The following is a 17,386-nucleotide window of genomic DNA, read 5'->3' as shown; positions in this document are numbered from 1 at the left end:
TCATCTCCAGTGTTTTATAGTGATTTCTAGTTTTTTCCAGTGTTTTATAATGGTTTATAGCCATTTCTCGTTATTTCCAGTGTTTTATAATGGTTTCTAGCCATTTTTAGTTATTTCCAGTGTTTTATAGTGGTTTATAGCCATTTCTAGTTATTTCCAGTGTTTTATAATGGTTTATAGCCATTTCTAGTTATTTCCAGTGTTTTATAGTGGTTTATAGCCATTTCTAGTTATTTCCAGTGTTTTATAATGGTTTATAGCCATTTCTAGTTATTTCCAGTGTTTTATAGTGGTTTCGAGCCATCTGTAGTAATTTCAAGCTCAAGTTCAAGTTCAAGAGATTATTTGTCACATACATACACATACGGTCGTACATATATGCAGTGAAATGTCCTGACACACCAAGCTCTATAAGCTCGAAAATTTCCAGTGTGTTTCTTGTCATTTCCAGTGTTTTGCAGTGATTTCTGGTAATTTCCAGTGTTTTATTGTGATTTCTGGTCATTTCTGTTGCGTGACAATTCAAGATTCTTCCTCCTCCTCCTCCTCCTCCTCCTCCTCCAGTGCTTTACAGTGATTTATATTGTAGTGTTTTTTTACGCGTCCATTTCCAGCCGACGTTCCCCTTCCCACCGGTGAGTGGCGCTGTTGTCAACAGAATGCGCTTTGAGGGAAAGCGGCGCAGGAACAGTGACGTAAGGAGTTGAGCAACTTGCCGGAACGTCACGCTGATTCCCGGTAAGTGCGAAGGCCACTTTTTCCACTTTCCCCGCTGGTGACCGTGGAGACCGAACCCGGGACCCCACGCTACATATCGGTATGTATGCTCACCACGCCATGATGCTTGGAGGGGATGGAGATATAGATGTTGATATGGTTACAGATATGGTTTTAGATGTAGTTGTTTTTACACGATTATTACGAAACAGCGTCTGCAATATTTCTCAACAGTGTCATCTACCAAACTGTTAAACCACAAACACCACCAGAGAACGGATACATGCTATTTAATGTGTGTGTGTGTGTGTGTGTGTGTGTGTGTGTGTGTGTGTGTGTGTGTGTGTGCGTGCGTGTGTGTGTGTAGGTCTGCGTGTGCGTGTGCGTGTGTGTGCGTGTGTGTGTGTGTGTGTGTGTCTGTAGGTCTGCGTCTGCGTGTGCGTGTGTGCGTGTGTGCGTGTGCGTGTGCGTGTGCGTGTGCGTGTGCGTGTGTGTGTGTGTGGGTGTGGGTGTGTCATAATTCAGTTTGTGCACCGTGAGCTTTTCTGAGAATGCCGAAGTATCCAGAACACAGTTCAGCAGTGATATGCAGTATCAGTACCCAAACATAGATGCATTATGACTGTTTTACACAGCTATTTATGACTCCAAAATCAGTAATGTCAATTTAAAAATATGAAATATTTTGTGATACATTATACACAATTGAACACATGGATCATTACCATTTTAACAGCTCAATATTAATATGTTGTTGACTCTAATCTAAAAAGCCCAATTATAGAAGCTGACTTTTTTTTAAATTTATTACCAGTTTCAGAAATGTTATCCTCATTCCCTTCCTTCCCTCTGGTGCCTGTATTAGTTGTGGGTTCTATTTCAGGACATTGATTCAGGGTTGTTTAAAAAAAAAAAAAAAAAAAATGTTTTTCCTTCCATGTATTTTGGTTACATTACCTATCTCAAGGCTGGCATCTGGCTACCGGGGCTTTTTATTATTCTAATGCCCGCAGCATTGTTTGCTATTTAGTGAGAACAGGCTGCGAGGAGTGTGGAAGTTGTGGCATATCTCAGTCGCCAAGGCCCCTCGAGTGGCTGCACAATGTGTCTCTGTGTGTGAGTCTATTGGTGTGAAGCTAAGTGTGGCACAACTACAAGTAAATCAGCAAAGAGCACTGGCTCCCCTCTGTGACAATGGAGGCATTTCCCGCTGGGATGGATAGTAATCCTGATCCAGACCCAGGTAACAGCCTTTTAAAAGCCATAATTGCTCAGCTGTAAATGGGAAATCCATGAATGGCAACAGAACTACAATTTCCTGTAATGATGGGATTATTTTCGGTACAAGATGCATTTATGCTGTTATGCACAAACAAAAGGAAATGGTAATCTCTTTTGTGCGGGGGCCTCCCGGCTGACAAGCACGGCGCTGCCCCGAACCTCCGCCTGCCATCGGATACTGTATGGAAGTGTTCGGGGGGTGGGGGGATGGACTCATGGAGAGAACACAACGTTATCTCAGGGGTTCTGTTTTAAAGCGATTATAGATTGGGGATAAGCTCATCGTCGCAGGTAATAGCCTCCACCTGTGACCTCACATTCACCTTGGCCTGTGGACTGGGCTGGAACATTCCGTGGGACCGCCGCATGCGCGTGCGCATGCGCGCGCATGCACGCGCGTTTTGCGCGCCGTGATCCCAGCGCATGCCGGAGATGCCACAGTCCTTATACAAGCAGAGCCCGGGACCCTGAGCTCACCGCTTACTGGTACCGATGACCGATCACTGTGTGAGGGAAAAGGATCGGGGCGGAGTGAACGGCAACAGGGAATGTCCAAATAAATCACTGCCCTGACAAGTGGGAGCCCTGCCTTCTCCATGTAGAGCCAATAAAACAAAAAGCCCCTCTGCCCGTAGCGTCACTGTCCGATGCGGTGTCTCGGGAGTGGATTTTCCAGTTGTAACCCTGCCGCCGAGGCCTCATTTATATTCACACCAAGGGTTTCAGGAAGTCTGAAAGACTTTATTTGCGCCCGTGCCTCTCTCTCACTCTCTCTCTCGGTAAATATCTGCGGGTGGACCCCCCCCCCCCGCCCCCCCGCAGAAGTTGAGCCGCTGCCGCTGAGTGCCATTATGAGATGTCGTCTCTCAGCGCTTCCTTCGTGCAAGTCAAGTTTGATGACATCCTCTTCTACGAGAACTGCGGCGGCGGCAGCTTCGGCAGCGTGTACCGAGCCCGCTGGATCTCCAAGGACAAAGAGGTGGCGGTGAAAAAGCTGCTCAAGATCGAGAACGAGGTAGGAGTCGTAATTGCCTTTTCATATACTTTTTAATTGTCGGTGTAGTAATCATTTTAATTGCACCTCCATTTAGAGGGTTGTGGTGACTTCTGTACCCATCAGTCACAGTCATTATACTCCCCCACTCTTTGTGCTGGGAATCGTGCATATTGTACGCCTTAGATAAAAGATTATCGCCAAATGAGAGATTGCACCCGGCCCAATTAAAGCACGACGGCGGCTCCTGGAATTATGTATAAACGGCGAAGTCCATTGTTTTAAAGACAATCAAGGTCATCTTTTCAGGGGAAATTCTACCACGTTTGTTGGTGGCGTGATAGGACGTTTGGAACATGAACGCAGGGTTCCAATCCCTTCTCAAACATAAAAAAGATCACCCCTATCCATTTTTATTTTCAGTCAGTTTTTTGGAGGGACTAGTTCACGTTTCCCAATTCATAGGAACAAATATTAACGTCCTAGATCATTTCCTGCTTCGTTTCCTTCACCGTCCTAACGCTTCCTTGTGTCTTAAACGCCCAGGCTGAAATCCTCAGCGTCCTCAGCCATCGAAACATCATCCAGTTCTACGGGGCCATCACCGAGGCTCCCAACTATGGAATTGTTACAGGTGAGTTTTAAAGGCAACGAGAGTCCACGCAGTGAGTGTGCTGTGTGCATCTCGGTAAAATGAGTCAGTAGCGCCGCTATCCGTCCTGGCACCAGCTCCGCCCTGATGAAAAGTAGATATCAGTCATTTGATAGCCTTTGTTATTCGGGCTAAACGGTTCAGCGCTCTCTAGTGAAGCTTTGTCTGTGTGTGGAGGGTTCAGGGTTCAGATCAGATTTATAGTTTGCTGATTCTAGATTTATTTATTTTTTTCGTCAAGATAATCGGCTGTGAAGACTATAGCCGACGGCAAAGGTCGTAAAAAAAAAATAAGTAAAAGCCTTTGTTGTGTAAACACATTTTTTTTAAAACTACTTTTGGTTTTGTTTCTCCTTTTTTTTTTTTCCCTCTCCGCGAGTTCCCTACGTGGACTTCAATCGTGCTCTCCAGAACTTCCAGATCGCAGACCCACGATAAGATTTTATTCGTTTTTTTTTTGTTGCCTGTTCACTCATCTCACATCGCGGTATTCATATTATATCGATATCTCGCCCGGGCCTACTGCCTCTGCACTCCCTTTTCGTCCACTCTTGCCTCCTTGCCCCTCTGGCAGCTTGGCCTCACTATCACCGCTTCTCGCTTTACAGACCATGATCAAAATCAGAGCTTTTCCACAGGTTTGCGGCTGTTTGTGCTATAGATATATTGTCCTCTTGGCCACCCGTCGCCTGAGCGGTGACGGTATTTCTAGAGGCGGACATGTTGCTGTAAAACGCAGGTTGATCTATTTTTACCCGAGTACCCTCCAACCGACGGAACTTGTATCAAAACACGCTCTTTTTGGGGAAGATGCATTGAAATTGGATTTTTTTTTTCCCCCGGAGAGATGATCGATTCATATTTTGATCACTGCGAGGACCATTGTTTACCCAGCGTTTTTTTTTTTCTCTCTCTCTTTCTAGTTATCAGTTACTGGACCTTTTAACGGAGCACTCCTCTACTGAGATAATTATGTATGTTTTTGTGAGTTGCCGGTTATGACATCGACTGTGTGACCCGGGCAGATAGTGTTCTGCGGGAGAGGAGCCATGTTGTCAGGAAGCCGCTGCCTCTATTTATCAAAGGACAATCTAATTAGCACCGGATTAAAGAAAAGCGTGTTTATGGCCCCTTGTCACTTCGCCATTTCCACATTCATTACCCGCGTTATGAATTTCTCCTGTTTGCTCGGGTGTCAGGAGATATTTGTCTCCGCTCGTTCGCTGGTTAATTTAATTTAAAGAGATGACTCTCCAACAAACCTTTTTTTTTTGAATGAGGGCAACTTTCCTTTTTGACCCTTTAAAAGGGTGATTTTCTTTTCTAGTCGGGGAAGTCGGGATTCACACGTTTATTCAAGATTCAAGATTCAAGATTTTTTATTAGTCACATGCATACAGGTATGCAGTGAAATAGCAAAGTGGCAGTGCCTGCCAAATTTTTTATGTATTTTTAATTGATGTACTGTGGAAAGGTGTAAAGTAGGCATAGTGTGAGGGGGAGCACCGGACATCCTTTGATTTGTGGAATTTGAATGTTTATGGACAGGTCAAAGTAAGAACAAGCCGTGGTGTGACAATAAAGGTGAACAGGAAATTAATTGTGGCCGTGTACATCTTTGGTCATACTACTACTCTCGGGAGAAGTATCCATTTGATATTGACATTGTGATATTAGAAACTACTATGATGTCCTCTTGGATTCATATCGTGGGTTGTTCCAATCAGTGCCTCTACCTGTTTGGTGATAATACCCACTTAGCTGTGTCCAAAATATTTATGATGTGTCAATCTTATCTTATATCTTATCTTACGAAAGCAGCAATAGTCATCCCCAAAATACTGTAAAATTGTAAATATTGTGATCTTTGATTTGATCAATATCGCCGAGACCTAATACTCTCTATTCTAACAATTCTAACAATCTCACATGTACATATTAAGTTTATTTCGTTCTGTAGTTAAGACGACCAATAGCTTGTGAGCGCTGGAATATATCCAAAAGAAACTCCTAATATTTACGATGCTCGCTTTGTTTGTAACAGCTTTTTGTTAATTAAACAACCGCTCTGCACCGCGATGAGATTATTTCATTTTGCGCTGCACAAACAAAAGCCCGCTCTCTAGTCTCGTTGCCATCGGACGGTGTTTGTATTCATCCTTTATCTGCTTCAGGTTATTTACCGTTAATTACCGGTTATTTAAAAGCTTTTTACCGCTTATGAGTTCATCAAACGTCAAGCAATTCCCCAAGAGTGCAGGGATGTCAGGCTCCATTCGCCGGAGTCTCCCTGAGTCAAAACTCTTCAAAGAAATGGCGATTGAAATTCGTTTGTAATTCGTGAATTATTTTGGAAAATAAAATGTAGATGAGAAGGACTTCTGCATTGTGTATGCACCAAAACTTGACCGATAAGGATGGTTTTATTAGTTTCTGCTTTTGGGGAATCAGGGTGTTGTGCAAGGCAACGCTTGCATGCAAACCTCCCACGCATTTCCTAAAGCATCGTGACCAGAAAAAAACATTCACCAGGACGGGACACGGACAGGAACAATTCGTGCTTTCCTGAGTCTTCAGGCAGAAATAATGCCCTGAGGCTTATTGTGGCTCTGAAATAGAACATTATTGTAACTGAAATGATTTATTTTGGTCCTCATCCTGCTTCTCTCAGAGTATGCCGGTGGCGGATCCCTGTTTGACTATCTGTCCAGTGCAGAAAGCGAGGAAATGGACATTGAGCAAATCATGACGTGGGCAATGGAAATTGCCAAAGGTAAATATGAGATGAATACATTTTTGATTGCTAAATTCATTATTATTATTATTATTAACGGGAACCAATTATGCTGCTTTTTCCAATTGTTAATATAGGTAATCTGGTTTCCCCACAACATGTTTTTGAAGCTTTTTGCTGAAAATACCACTCAGATTAAGCATTCTAGCCATTGTAACATACCTCTATACCATCCTGTTCCAAAATGGGCTGTTTTTTTTATGGGAGGAGCCACCCTCCACAGGCCCCAAGTTCTGTGAGCCACTGGGGTTTGAGCATAAGTTCCGAGTTCTGTGAGCCAACGGTGTTTGAGCATGGCTTCCGGGGTTCGTTGTATTTACTCTGTTAACTTTGACTGATTTCACCTTTTCAGTACACCAAAATCCATTTCTGTTCAAATTATTTACTAAATACGTACATTTCCCTCGTCTGCAGTTTCTTCATCGACAGTTGGTATAAATTCCTCTTTCTTAGGTTGACGGGGCGCTCCTAATTCTTATGTGTCTCAATGCTACGTAGTGCTGAGACAAAAATTGTAACGTTTAGTTTCTATGTCTTCTGAACTAGAACGCTGGGTGTCTTAAAATATTTACAGGATTAGTACTGATAATGTTATCTTAGATTCGATACCAGTTCCAAATCTATTGAAAAAAATTCCTTGGAAAACTTATCTCAAAAAAGAGAAATGACACATTTACTCTTACTGCACCAAATTCAGTTTTATTCTTGGATTTCTGATGCTATAAAGATTTACCACTACTTGATGTAGTTCAGACGGTGCCATAAAAGTATTGAAATTCAATCCATTTGTACACACATATCAACTCACGATCGCAGGAAACAGATTTATTATTATTTTTTTTTGCTGGCTTAATATGCATTACTATGTCACTTTGCACTACTTTCTGTGCAAGTAATACAATTTTTTTTTCATTATTTTCTTACCACCCCCTGCTCATTACCAACCTCCAAAGAACTTGCATTCTTACGTTATGTCGGTGAAGATCTATCTCAGCTCCTTGCTATTTTTTGACATTTCATGTTTTGTTTGGCGTCGCACTTGGATCACATGTCCAGGGAAGAGACGTAATTTTTCAACGGTGTTCACTGTAGTCCGTTGTTTACATGGGTGGTGAGAACATGGAGCCAAGAACCAGACACTCGTAGGACTGTTTACATCTGTTTGTTTTACAATCAATCTCTTCAAGTGAAGACATTTTGTTCTATTTCCCTTCAGGAATACACTATTTACATTCAGAGGCCCCCGTCAAGGTCATTCACAGAGACTTGAAGTCCCGCAATGGTAAAGGAATAGCATTTATTAACATGATTTATTCCGTCATTAGTTTTTGCCTGCAAAAAAACAATTCTTGTATACTACATATCGATATACAGTATATATATATATGTATGTATATTATGATGATCTGAGTGTTTTTACTTACTTTTTAAACATTATTTTCTTTTGCAGTTGTTATTACAGCAGACAAAGTTCTCAAGGTAGGTGGAGTGTAACCTAAACATTGGCCGATTTGAGTGTATTGGTATTGACAGACATCATTACTTTGACATACAAGTAGTACTAGTGGCACAGATCTTTCCTCTAACCAGTGTCAGAGTAACAAAAATATTTATTTTCTTTTTTTTGCCGATATGCCAAGGTTCTTAAACTTCCGGTCGGGTGGTGGAGCGAGATGCTATGAATTTGGGGAGCGGGGGCTTTGTGACATCATAATTCAATTCATTATATATGTGCATGTTGTGGCTTAGGACGCCCATTCACATTGTACGAGGTGCGTGGTGTAGACTCCATCGCTCTGTGTCTGTGTATCATCTTACCTGCTTGTTAGCGGAGCTTTTTGTTTAATATTTGATTTATTTAGTCCTTTTTGTGAATAAACACATTCTGGTCGCATCTAACCCGGTTTATTTTGCAGAATGCAAGCCAGTTGTAACATACAAACTGTAGGAGTCGAAAGCAGTCAGAAACATTCCGTGTTTGTGTCCAGCTCCAGAGCAACAGGTCCGAATTGTGTCCGTTTATTTGAGTCAGAAAGGTTTAAAGAGTTGATGAAATGTCCTAAAGGACACGCAGTGTTTAGTCCGTTTGAATGGAACCTTGTTATTGGGAACCACACAGAGTGATTTCCTTCCACAGAGACACCGTGAGGCTGGACTCTGTGGACTACAGATAGTACAGCCACGTTTACAGTCACAAATTTTTACGCCAAAGTAATAACATGCAACAAGTGTATCAGCTTGTAGTAGTCATTCTGTGTGTCACCAGGACTCAACAAAACTCTCACCGTGTCATTATGTCAGCCGATATTGCGTTCAATGGAAACTCTGAAAATTGTAACTTGTTTTTGTAGTAATGCTGATGTAAAGACGAGCGACAGCATGTACTTGAAAATTGTAATTGGTGTCGATACTGGACCCTATGTATTGCTGCCTGGAGCTATATTTATTATTATTATTATTATTATTATTATTATTATTATCATTATTATTATTATTATTATTATTATTATTATTATTATTATTATTATTATTATTATTATCATCATGATTATTATTACTATCATCATTATTATTATATCTATAAAACAATATTTATATATATATTAATATAATATAATTTCAGATCTGTGATTTCGGAGCATCCAGGCTCTTGTCCCACACCACCCACATGTCCCTGGTGGGCACGTTCCCCTGGATGGCTCCGGAGGTGATCCAGAGCCTGCCGGTGTCCGAGACGTGTGACACCTACTCCTTTGGCGTGGTGAGTGACAGGAACCCCCGAAAAGTCACATCACCGAGCTGATTGGGAGTTAACCAGAGTCCAAACCCATTTGTGAAGCCATTTGCCTGTCTGGAAAATAATCTAAAGAGCCTGTTCCCCGCGTTATACTACGGGGGGAAAAATTGCTTTATTTTTACTTTTGGTGGCCCGCACAGCTGAGAAAATAAAGTGTCAATCAGCTGGTCCTGCTCTTGCTGAAAGGACAGACTTTCAGAAATGACATTTCATTCCAGCGCTGCTTCCTTTACTAAAGTGGACTGAAGAGGTCTCTTTGACCTTTGCAGAAGTACTGCCTCTGAGGAAGTTCGTTTATCTTCTTCTATTTTATTTGATTCTTCTTTAAGTGGCTTTTTTCACAGAGATTTGGAAGTTAATCTCAAAATCTTATGATGAGAGGTCACTTGATCCACTTAAACTAGTTAAAAATATAATAATAAATGCAAATCAAACTTGTAAAAACTACAACATAAAGATAAACATATAATAATCTCTCACTGTGATGGAAATTATACTTTTAATTTGATGTACCTCGGGCTGTTCCCAACTAAAATAAATCTTATTTGACTAAATTACGTACATAGTCAAGATTTTCTTACATAGATGTTTCCTGTATTCTATTTTACCAAAAATACAGTGGTATTCACTGTTTGTCCCAGCACTAAGTTTTCCATTACAGTTTCTTTCTTTAAATTTGAAAAAAATTTTAATGCATTTTTTTTTGCATTTGTTAAGGTGTTTAGTCTGAACAATATTAGTTGTCTCAGTTCTAGTTTCGTGGATCAAAGACTTTTTTTTGTTGGTCTTTTTGAAGGTCCTGTGGGAGATGCTTACACGTGAGATTCCTTTCAAAGGCTTGGAAGGTTTACAAGTGGCCTGGCTCGTGGTGGAAAAAAACGAGGTACAGTACTGTATCACCATATGCACCCCTCCAGAGGTGCGTATGGACCTGTACAGAGTTTTGTCTATTGTAGGCCATTACATCAAATACATATTCCTGCATTCACTATGAATAAAAATGTTTTCGTACCATTGCAAAACATTGCAGCGGATTTTGATAAATAAAAATCTGCCGGTCCAGGTAAATTCTCAATGTGTCCTAGAAAGACGCAGTTCTTCTCACAGGTTCGGGTGTGGTTTGATGATTGATTGTGTTAAGAAATAAAGAGATGATTAAATACAGAGGAAATGCAAATTGTGAATTTTTGAATGGAGAGTGAACAAGTGCACGACACGTCCCTCGTATCTCTCTGCCAGAAGAATGTAAGACAGAGTCTTTGGTACTTTGAGTGGGGAAAATGGGACTCAGGGCTTCAGGGTTATTACCTCTTTCAGTTTCCTATCTGCATCTGGAAGTAAATAAAGTAAAATAAATAGAATTAAAGGAAAGCGATGACCAGCTATATGACCGTTATAGCTACATATCAATTTACTGTAAGACTAGCAACCTTCCAGCTCATTGCTACTCACGTGTTTCATAAAACAATACGACCTTCCTTAGACACAAGCGTCTGTGTGGACTAACATCTTTGTATGATCAATGAAGAAAATCAGGACGTGGGTAATAGTTAATTTTTTCTTCTACCCACCCTTCTGTGTGTCTCAGAGGTTAACCATCCCCAGCAGTTGTCCCAGCAGCTTTGCGGAGCTCATGAGGAAGTGCTGGAAGACGGAGCAAAAGGTGAGAGACGAGTGGCGGATGATGAAATGCACATGAGGGAATGAGACTGTATCCAACCATGTCCTGTCTGTCTGTCTATCTGTCTGTCTGTCTGTCTTTCTTTCTTTCTTCCTTCCTTTCTTTCTTTCTTTCTGTCTCTCTCTCTCCTGTCGCTTCAGGAACGGCCCGTGTTCAAGCAGATCCTCTCCACTCTGGAGTCCATGTGCAATGACAGCCAGCTTCCCCAGCAGTGCACCTCCTTCCTGAATAACAAGGCTGAATGGAGGTAACGCCGTCTCCCCGCTTCCAAGACCCTGGGAAATCTATAACTTCTTTCAAAGGAAGTGGAAAATGTACGAGCTGAGGAGAAACAGTAAAAAGGGGACTCGAGAGTGAGAGTGAGCATATAGATCTTTTAATAATTACACTGATAGCGAACATAAAGGCGTGAAAAACTCCAAAAGAACCCTCCATCTGGATATACTTCCTCGCTTTACCCATAAAGCCCTAAAATAATCACCATCTTTTTCATGTAGAAGTGTTTAATTGGCCCACGCGAGCAGCTGGAGGTCTGCTGGTGTTCAGCGCAGCCTGAGCCTCAGCTGCTACTTTCTTCTTCTTCTTCTTCTTCTTCTTCTTCTTCTTCTTATTCTTCTTCTTCTTCTCCTTCTCTTCTGCCCTCCCTCCTTCTCTCCCTTACTCTGTTGCTGGTGGTCTGTCTCTCGCTCTCTCTGTTTTCCGAGGTTCGCCCTCGCAACGCCTAGCGACGGCGGCGTGTCTAGGCAGCCGTCTGGAGGTGGAGCAGGTGGAGGGAGGCCGATCCCTAGGAAACCCGGGGTCCATGTGTGTGACACGGATGCAGATACATTTTAGCCCGGGAGGGTTTTCAAGGATAATATTTTCCTATTAGAACTAATTTACGACCTTGAGGACACACTTATTATTATGAGTTATGTTATATGATGGTATATTATTCAGTGTTTTTCATACTACCACCAATATTGGGTCCCAGTGTCCTGCCATAGTGTCATGAAACGGTCATATTCAGGCATTTTTTATATTGTACAGTACAGAAAGTATATACAGTTATAGAGAAAATAAATCATAATATTACAATATATACACTATATTCAGATTACATCAGGCACAAGAAAGTAGATTAAAAAAAAGGATTGTGTGCTGCATATAGTATTAATATTTACATGATAACACATATATTCCTTTAAAGTTCACGAATATGCAAACACAGACATATGTCTTTATTTTAGTAAGGGTATATTATACCGTGTATGATACATTTATTTACAGATTATATAACTTCAGTCAATATAGTGATCAGTTCTCTCAGCTGAATGTCATATGTGCAAATATGAGGGCCCTTTATTCACTTTTTCCACAAAAAGGAGATTTTTTATTGAGTTATTTTTGATGCTGTGCAGCAGCATGTATTATGTGTAGATTGTATAGAGTTGCCTTTCAGATAAGGATAGAATGAGGGCAAACGAACAATGTCCAGCCTAGAAAATGGCCTTGAGTATGAGATATTTTTAAGCTTGACCAGGAGTGGAGGGTGGGGCTTCCTGCTCCTCTGTGTTTATGTGTTTAGAAAGTTCCAAACCGGCACCAACACTGCACAGCTCCACCTACTGGGCAAAACCAGTACAACAACACAAGAGACCCGTTGTCAGCATAGGTTTTGAAAAGTCTCAGGTCTAAAACAGTGGTTCTCAACCTGCGGTCTGGAGACCCTCGGGGGTCCTTCGAGAGGTCCCGGGGGTCCCCAGCAAAATGATTCATAGTTAAACTTCTACATGATTTATTTTACAGGAAGATAGCAACATTAGAGAAGGTCCAACAATGGCTGTTTTGATCATAGTTTCTATCTGAGCTCTGTAGTATGGACGGGTATGGAAGTTGGACTAAATGAACAATGAAAATCTCCTCAGATTCGAGTGCCAGAGACAAATATTATACAATTGGGTCCAATGTGTATCAAATTGAGGGTCTTTAATATGAAAAATGTATATGAATAACCTGTCCATGAAAACACAACTAAAGTGCTGTCTTTGTCCCAAGTACATGATTAAGCAAATATTTCTTTCTTTTTGACCTTTTCCTTCTATTCTTTGGCCTTTTTCTGGCAATTTTTCCCCATTTTTGGGGTCAGCATTTTTGATACGATGACTGTCTAGAATAAAACCTTAAACCTAAAAACATGTATTGCTCTTTGACCAAGTGATATGAACACATCTGAAGGAAAGGAAAAGAAAAAACAAACAAGTCTTTATTGTGCTGTGGCGTGCAGGTGTGAGATTGAAGCCACACTCCAGAGGCTGAAGAAGCTGGAACGGGACTTGAGCACCAAAGAGCAGGAGCTGAAAGAGAGGGAGCAGCACCTGAAGATGTGGGAGCGCAAGCTCATCGAGCAGTCCAATACGCCGGTGAGTTCCTCCTTCCGCCTTGTTTTTTTTTTGTTTTGTTTTGTTTTTTTATCTGTACCAATAAGACACCCGCACACAGTGTAAAGTGGATGCAGGTTGCACAACACCCCCTCGGTTTGCGGCCGTAATTCACAAGTGACGTGATACCCTCACTAATGGTTTTTCCCCTCGCCGCCACTACGAGTGAAAGATTTGTGTCGGACTGAATTCTCTTTCTGGAAAGGAGCAGAATTGGGTGGAAAAGTGGCGGATGGAATCGAATGCGAGAAGAAACAAAAGCAACAACAAAAACGAGATGTTCAGTTAGTGACTAGTGCAGTGTTTCCCAGAGTGTGGGCCGCGGCAACGTACTGCAGGTGGGCCACGGGAGGTCATTTACAATAAATAAAACATATATTTTGATATTAATATTATCATTTTGCATTTTGGAATTAAGTTTGAAATTACCATAAAATATTTAATTTCAAAAAGTAATCAGAACTAATAGAACCATGGGATTTAAATAACATTCTATCTTTATTTGTTGCTTTACAAATTGTTGCGTGTATGTGGATGGACTATTCATTTGCACTGCATTGCTGTAGGCCCACGTTTACGTAGAATTATTGTGTTTATGAAATAAAAAATATAGCGGGAAATACTTCCTCCTGGTCTCGTGTGTTGTTCAGAGTTGTGATTAATGGTTTGGGCGGGGCCGCCGAAGATTTTCAGATTTCAAATCAAATTGGGCCGTGGCATTCTTACGTTTGGGAACGGCTGGTCTAGTGGGTTTCAGGAGGGGTGGACAATTCCACATTCAGGAAGTCAGAAGCTCTGCCATGCCTCTACGCGCTCTACTGTACCGCTTACTTTCGCACATTAGTTCTTTAATCGTTTGCTGACTTAAAATACACGGCGGGGACTTTTTTTTTATGGAACTCGGAAGTTCCTGCTCTGGGGTTTAGTGGATGTTTTCGATGAGTCCATTCACCGTGAGTGTATGTTCAAAACGGAAGCACAATGCCCCGCATCATAATAACAGTGCTGCAGGAATACAACCCTTAAAATTGTTGGTAATTTTTTTTTTTTACCACAGTGTTCTTTTGCATGAAGGAACGGGTATTACAATGTCTTAAAAGTAATATAATTGTTTGGATGAATCCCATGCGGCCCTTATGGAGAAGCACGTAATTACCTGCGCTGCATAAACATGTTATAACGTTGCGGGAATCGTACAGTCTGGCATTTTTTTCCCTGCTAAAACCTTTAATTTAGCGCTACTTCCTTTAAAATTTCACTTATTTTCTTCAAAACCCACGATTCAATGTTTTGTTGGTTTCTCTCTCTGGGTGTTGTTCTTTTGAAAATCATATCTTGTGTTTGGGGAGGGGAAATAAGAATCTCTGTTCTTTCTGTTTGGTTTATATGGTTCCATATGTGGTTCTAATTTCCATACCTCCCTTTGCTTTCCAAACCCCCGTTCCTGTCTTTTCTCCTCCCCCTGTGCCTTCCTTTTCTCCACTCTTGTTGTTCCCTCCCCCCTTCATCTCTCAGTTCTTCTTTCCTGTGGCCGCAAAGATAAGCTCTAAGTCGTTCTATGAGTCTAAGCGGGAGGAGTCGAACACTTCTCAGCTGTCGTGTCAGATCTCGGCCTCCGGTAACGGGGAGGTGGACAGGCGGGGTCTGCGGGCCATGATGAGGGACTTTGGGGACGTGTTCTCGCTGGAGGTGGGGCGGCCCGTCCTGCGCTCGGGGATGCGAGTCGACATGCGGGCCAAGCAGAACTCCTCCAGCTGCGTCCGCGAGGGACACAAGATCAACATGGCCGTGGGGACGCGGCTCCTCACGTGGTCTGACGACAGCGATTGAAGTCCCTCCCTCCAGAGGGCGCCGCCCGACCCGCCGGCGGTCGGTTTCTGTCGCGGCCGTCGCCCTCGCCATGATCCCCGCCGCCTTCTCTGTCACAAAAGGCCTAGAGTCTCACGTCGCCATCGCTACGGAAACGCACGCTTGGACACGCATCGCTTGGAGAGTTTCCGTAGCTTTTCTCCTCGCGTTTACCACTAGTTTTATCCATTGAGCTTATTGTCTCACCGCAGAATGACTCCTTTGCGTTTCCCCTTTTTATCCCTAATATGCGTTCGCCACGAAGCGCACGTTGGTAGAAACATAGAATGCTGAATGAAAGCCTTTACCGTGGCGGCCCTTATGGAAGTAATTTACGGCTAATGTACTGGATGTGTAGTGCCATGCTGTGAAGAAAGGGCCACGCCAGCCGCTTCCATAGAGGAGGCAAGCTTTTATAATGAAGTGACATTTTGCTGACATTAAGATTGGCCAATTTGTTCTGGATGTGGCGGAGCGCAGTTGAGAGAGAGTCTCGCACCAGGACAAGAAAGTACATGTCGTATCCCCCCGACTGACCCGGGTTCCCGCTTGGGGAGCTCTCCCGACAAAGCCCCGCCGGCCGCAAAACTTCTCATCTTCTCCCTGGACGACATCATGGGAGAATAGAGGCACGACAGTATAACTACACATACTGTATATATATATATATATTCAATTATATTAGCTTCCAATGGGAATAGTGCGGTATGCGGAGGCATTTTAGGCGCCATTGCACAGTGTTTCTTTTAAGACATCACCATTATTACATTTAAGACGTTAGCACTGAGAATGCAGTGCAATGAATGTTTTCATCACGTTTTCGGGGTTATCTCCCCCACTATAGTGTAGACGGGCATGCTGGTTTGGATCAAATCCTATCTAACAATAAAAATAATATCAAACGGGGTCCGTAGCCTAATGTGTATGCAGTGAAGGATCCTTGACCTGAAAAAGGTTGAGAATCACCACCGTACCCTATGGTAGTGTTCCATTTGGTCCAGATGTTTAATAATTCAGATTCAACACTAGACGGGGGTCAAAGGCTGATATTAGGGAAATATTTTAGATTAGGTGTGGATGCATTGTGGGAAGCACGTGCGTCCCATCAGTTTGAGCTTTCCAGCGGCTCATATCGGTCTCAGTTGGAGGGTTCCGATCCACTGCTGTATACCTGTTGTTTTGTGTGTGATTACCTAATATTCCTTTCGAACCTCAAGAGTTCCGATGTGATTGTCACCCGAGTTGGAGCGCGCCGATTAACGCTGACTTTAACCAGAACTTACTTCCTTGTGTGAAATTCACCCACCGAGTATCTTGGACACGCTCATCATTTTTATTTTATTTTTTTGTTATGACTTATATTTTCTGTTTGTTTTGTATTTCAATAAACCGTTTACACGCAAGCACTCCTTTCCTTTACTGTCTTCTGCAAATTGTGTTTATCGCTACTTTCACATGCACAAATTGCGCTCAAATAACACGCATTAAATGTAAATTATACGCTTCTCCTCTGGTAGAGCAAATAAAATGTCATGTCCACAGCAGCGCAGAACGTTATAGAAAAACACGGCGCAGACATAAAGTGAATGTTAATATTTAATCGCCACTCTATGAGGGATAGGCCGCACTTCATCCGCTTCTTCCACTGTTTGCGCGTGACCCCGTCTGCGTTTATTCCACACGGGGGCAAGGTTGACTCCTCATCAGATGTTTAACGAATTCCAAACGTTCCTCACCCTCCTCCATCCTCTGCCCCGTTCAGCATCTCATCCTTTGTCAACCATATGATTTGGGATACGTAATAAAAGGAGGAAGGCAAGTCATTTGTGAAATACGTTATGGGAACTCTAAATGTGATGTTATGTCACTGTAATTAAGCCACATGGAACTTGGGGGAAGGGGAGGGGGTCGGGGGTGTTTTTGAATCTGTTTACTTCCGAGCAATAGGACGAGAGAAGGCGGAAAACGCCACGGGGCCAAAAGGAATTTATAGGTCGGTTGGCTGCACACCAGCGTATGTCAATGGTTTTGAAATGCGATCTATTGAGGCCTCGGCTTGTTAGCAGATGCCATGGGAAGAAGGGGACAGTGAATGGGCTTCACTCCTTCATTTCTCTCCGTCTCTCCCTCAATTTTTGTGATTGCGCTGTTTTCTGTCATTAGATACCAGACCTCGTGATAATGATGAAATCTTTATTTTGG

The 17,386-nt window shown here is 42.4% G+C and overlaps 1 protein-coding gene across 1 annotated transcript; it reads left to right on the top strand.

Moving 5' to 3' along the window:
- Positions 1-724: 724 nt before the first annotated feature.
- Positions 725-16,571, top strand: LOC307244275 (mitogen-activated protein kinase kinase kinase 20-like). The gene is made up of 12 exons (XM_080019411.1): positions 725-817; positions 2,821-3,013; positions 3,539-3,626; positions 6,316-6,417; positions 7,655-7,720; positions 7,889-7,917; positions 9,062-9,199; positions 10,032-10,118; positions 10,824-10,898; positions 11,057-11,163; positions 13,183-13,318; positions 14,852-16,571. The coding sequence occupies exons 2-12, from the start codon at positions 2,855-2,857 to the stop codon at positions 15,164-15,166; spliced, it is 1,302 nt and encodes a 433-aa protein (XP_079875537.1). The 5' UTR covers positions 725-817; positions 2,821-2,854; the 3' UTR covers positions 15,167-16,571.
- Positions 16,572-17,386: the final 815 nt, after the last annotated feature.

Source organism: Zeus faber (genome assembly GCF_960531495.2).
Source record: "Zeus faber genome assembly, chromosome: 18".
Classification (NCBI taxonomy): Eukaryota; Metazoa; Chordata; class Actinopteri; order Zeiformes; family Zeidae; genus Zeus; species Zeus faber.
This window is presented reverse-complemented; position numbering and strand designations above follow the sequence as displayed.

What these genes read in the sequence shown, in the direction of transcription:
- LOC307244275 (XM_080019411.1), top strand. Translation starts at nt 2,855, where the DNA reads ATGTCGTCTCTCAGCGCTTCCTTCGTGCAAGTCAAGTTTGATGACATC. An exon ending in TCGTGGTGGAAAAAAACGAG is followed by an intron (nt 10,119 to 10,823) that starts GTACAGTACTGT and finishes TGTGTGTCTCAG; the next exon opens with AGGTTAACCATCCCCAGCAG. An exon ending in GCTGGAAGACGGAGCAAAAG is followed by an intron (nt 10,899 to 11,056) that starts GTGAGAGACGAG and finishes CTGTCGCTTCAG; the next exon opens with GAACGGCCCGTGTTCAAGCA.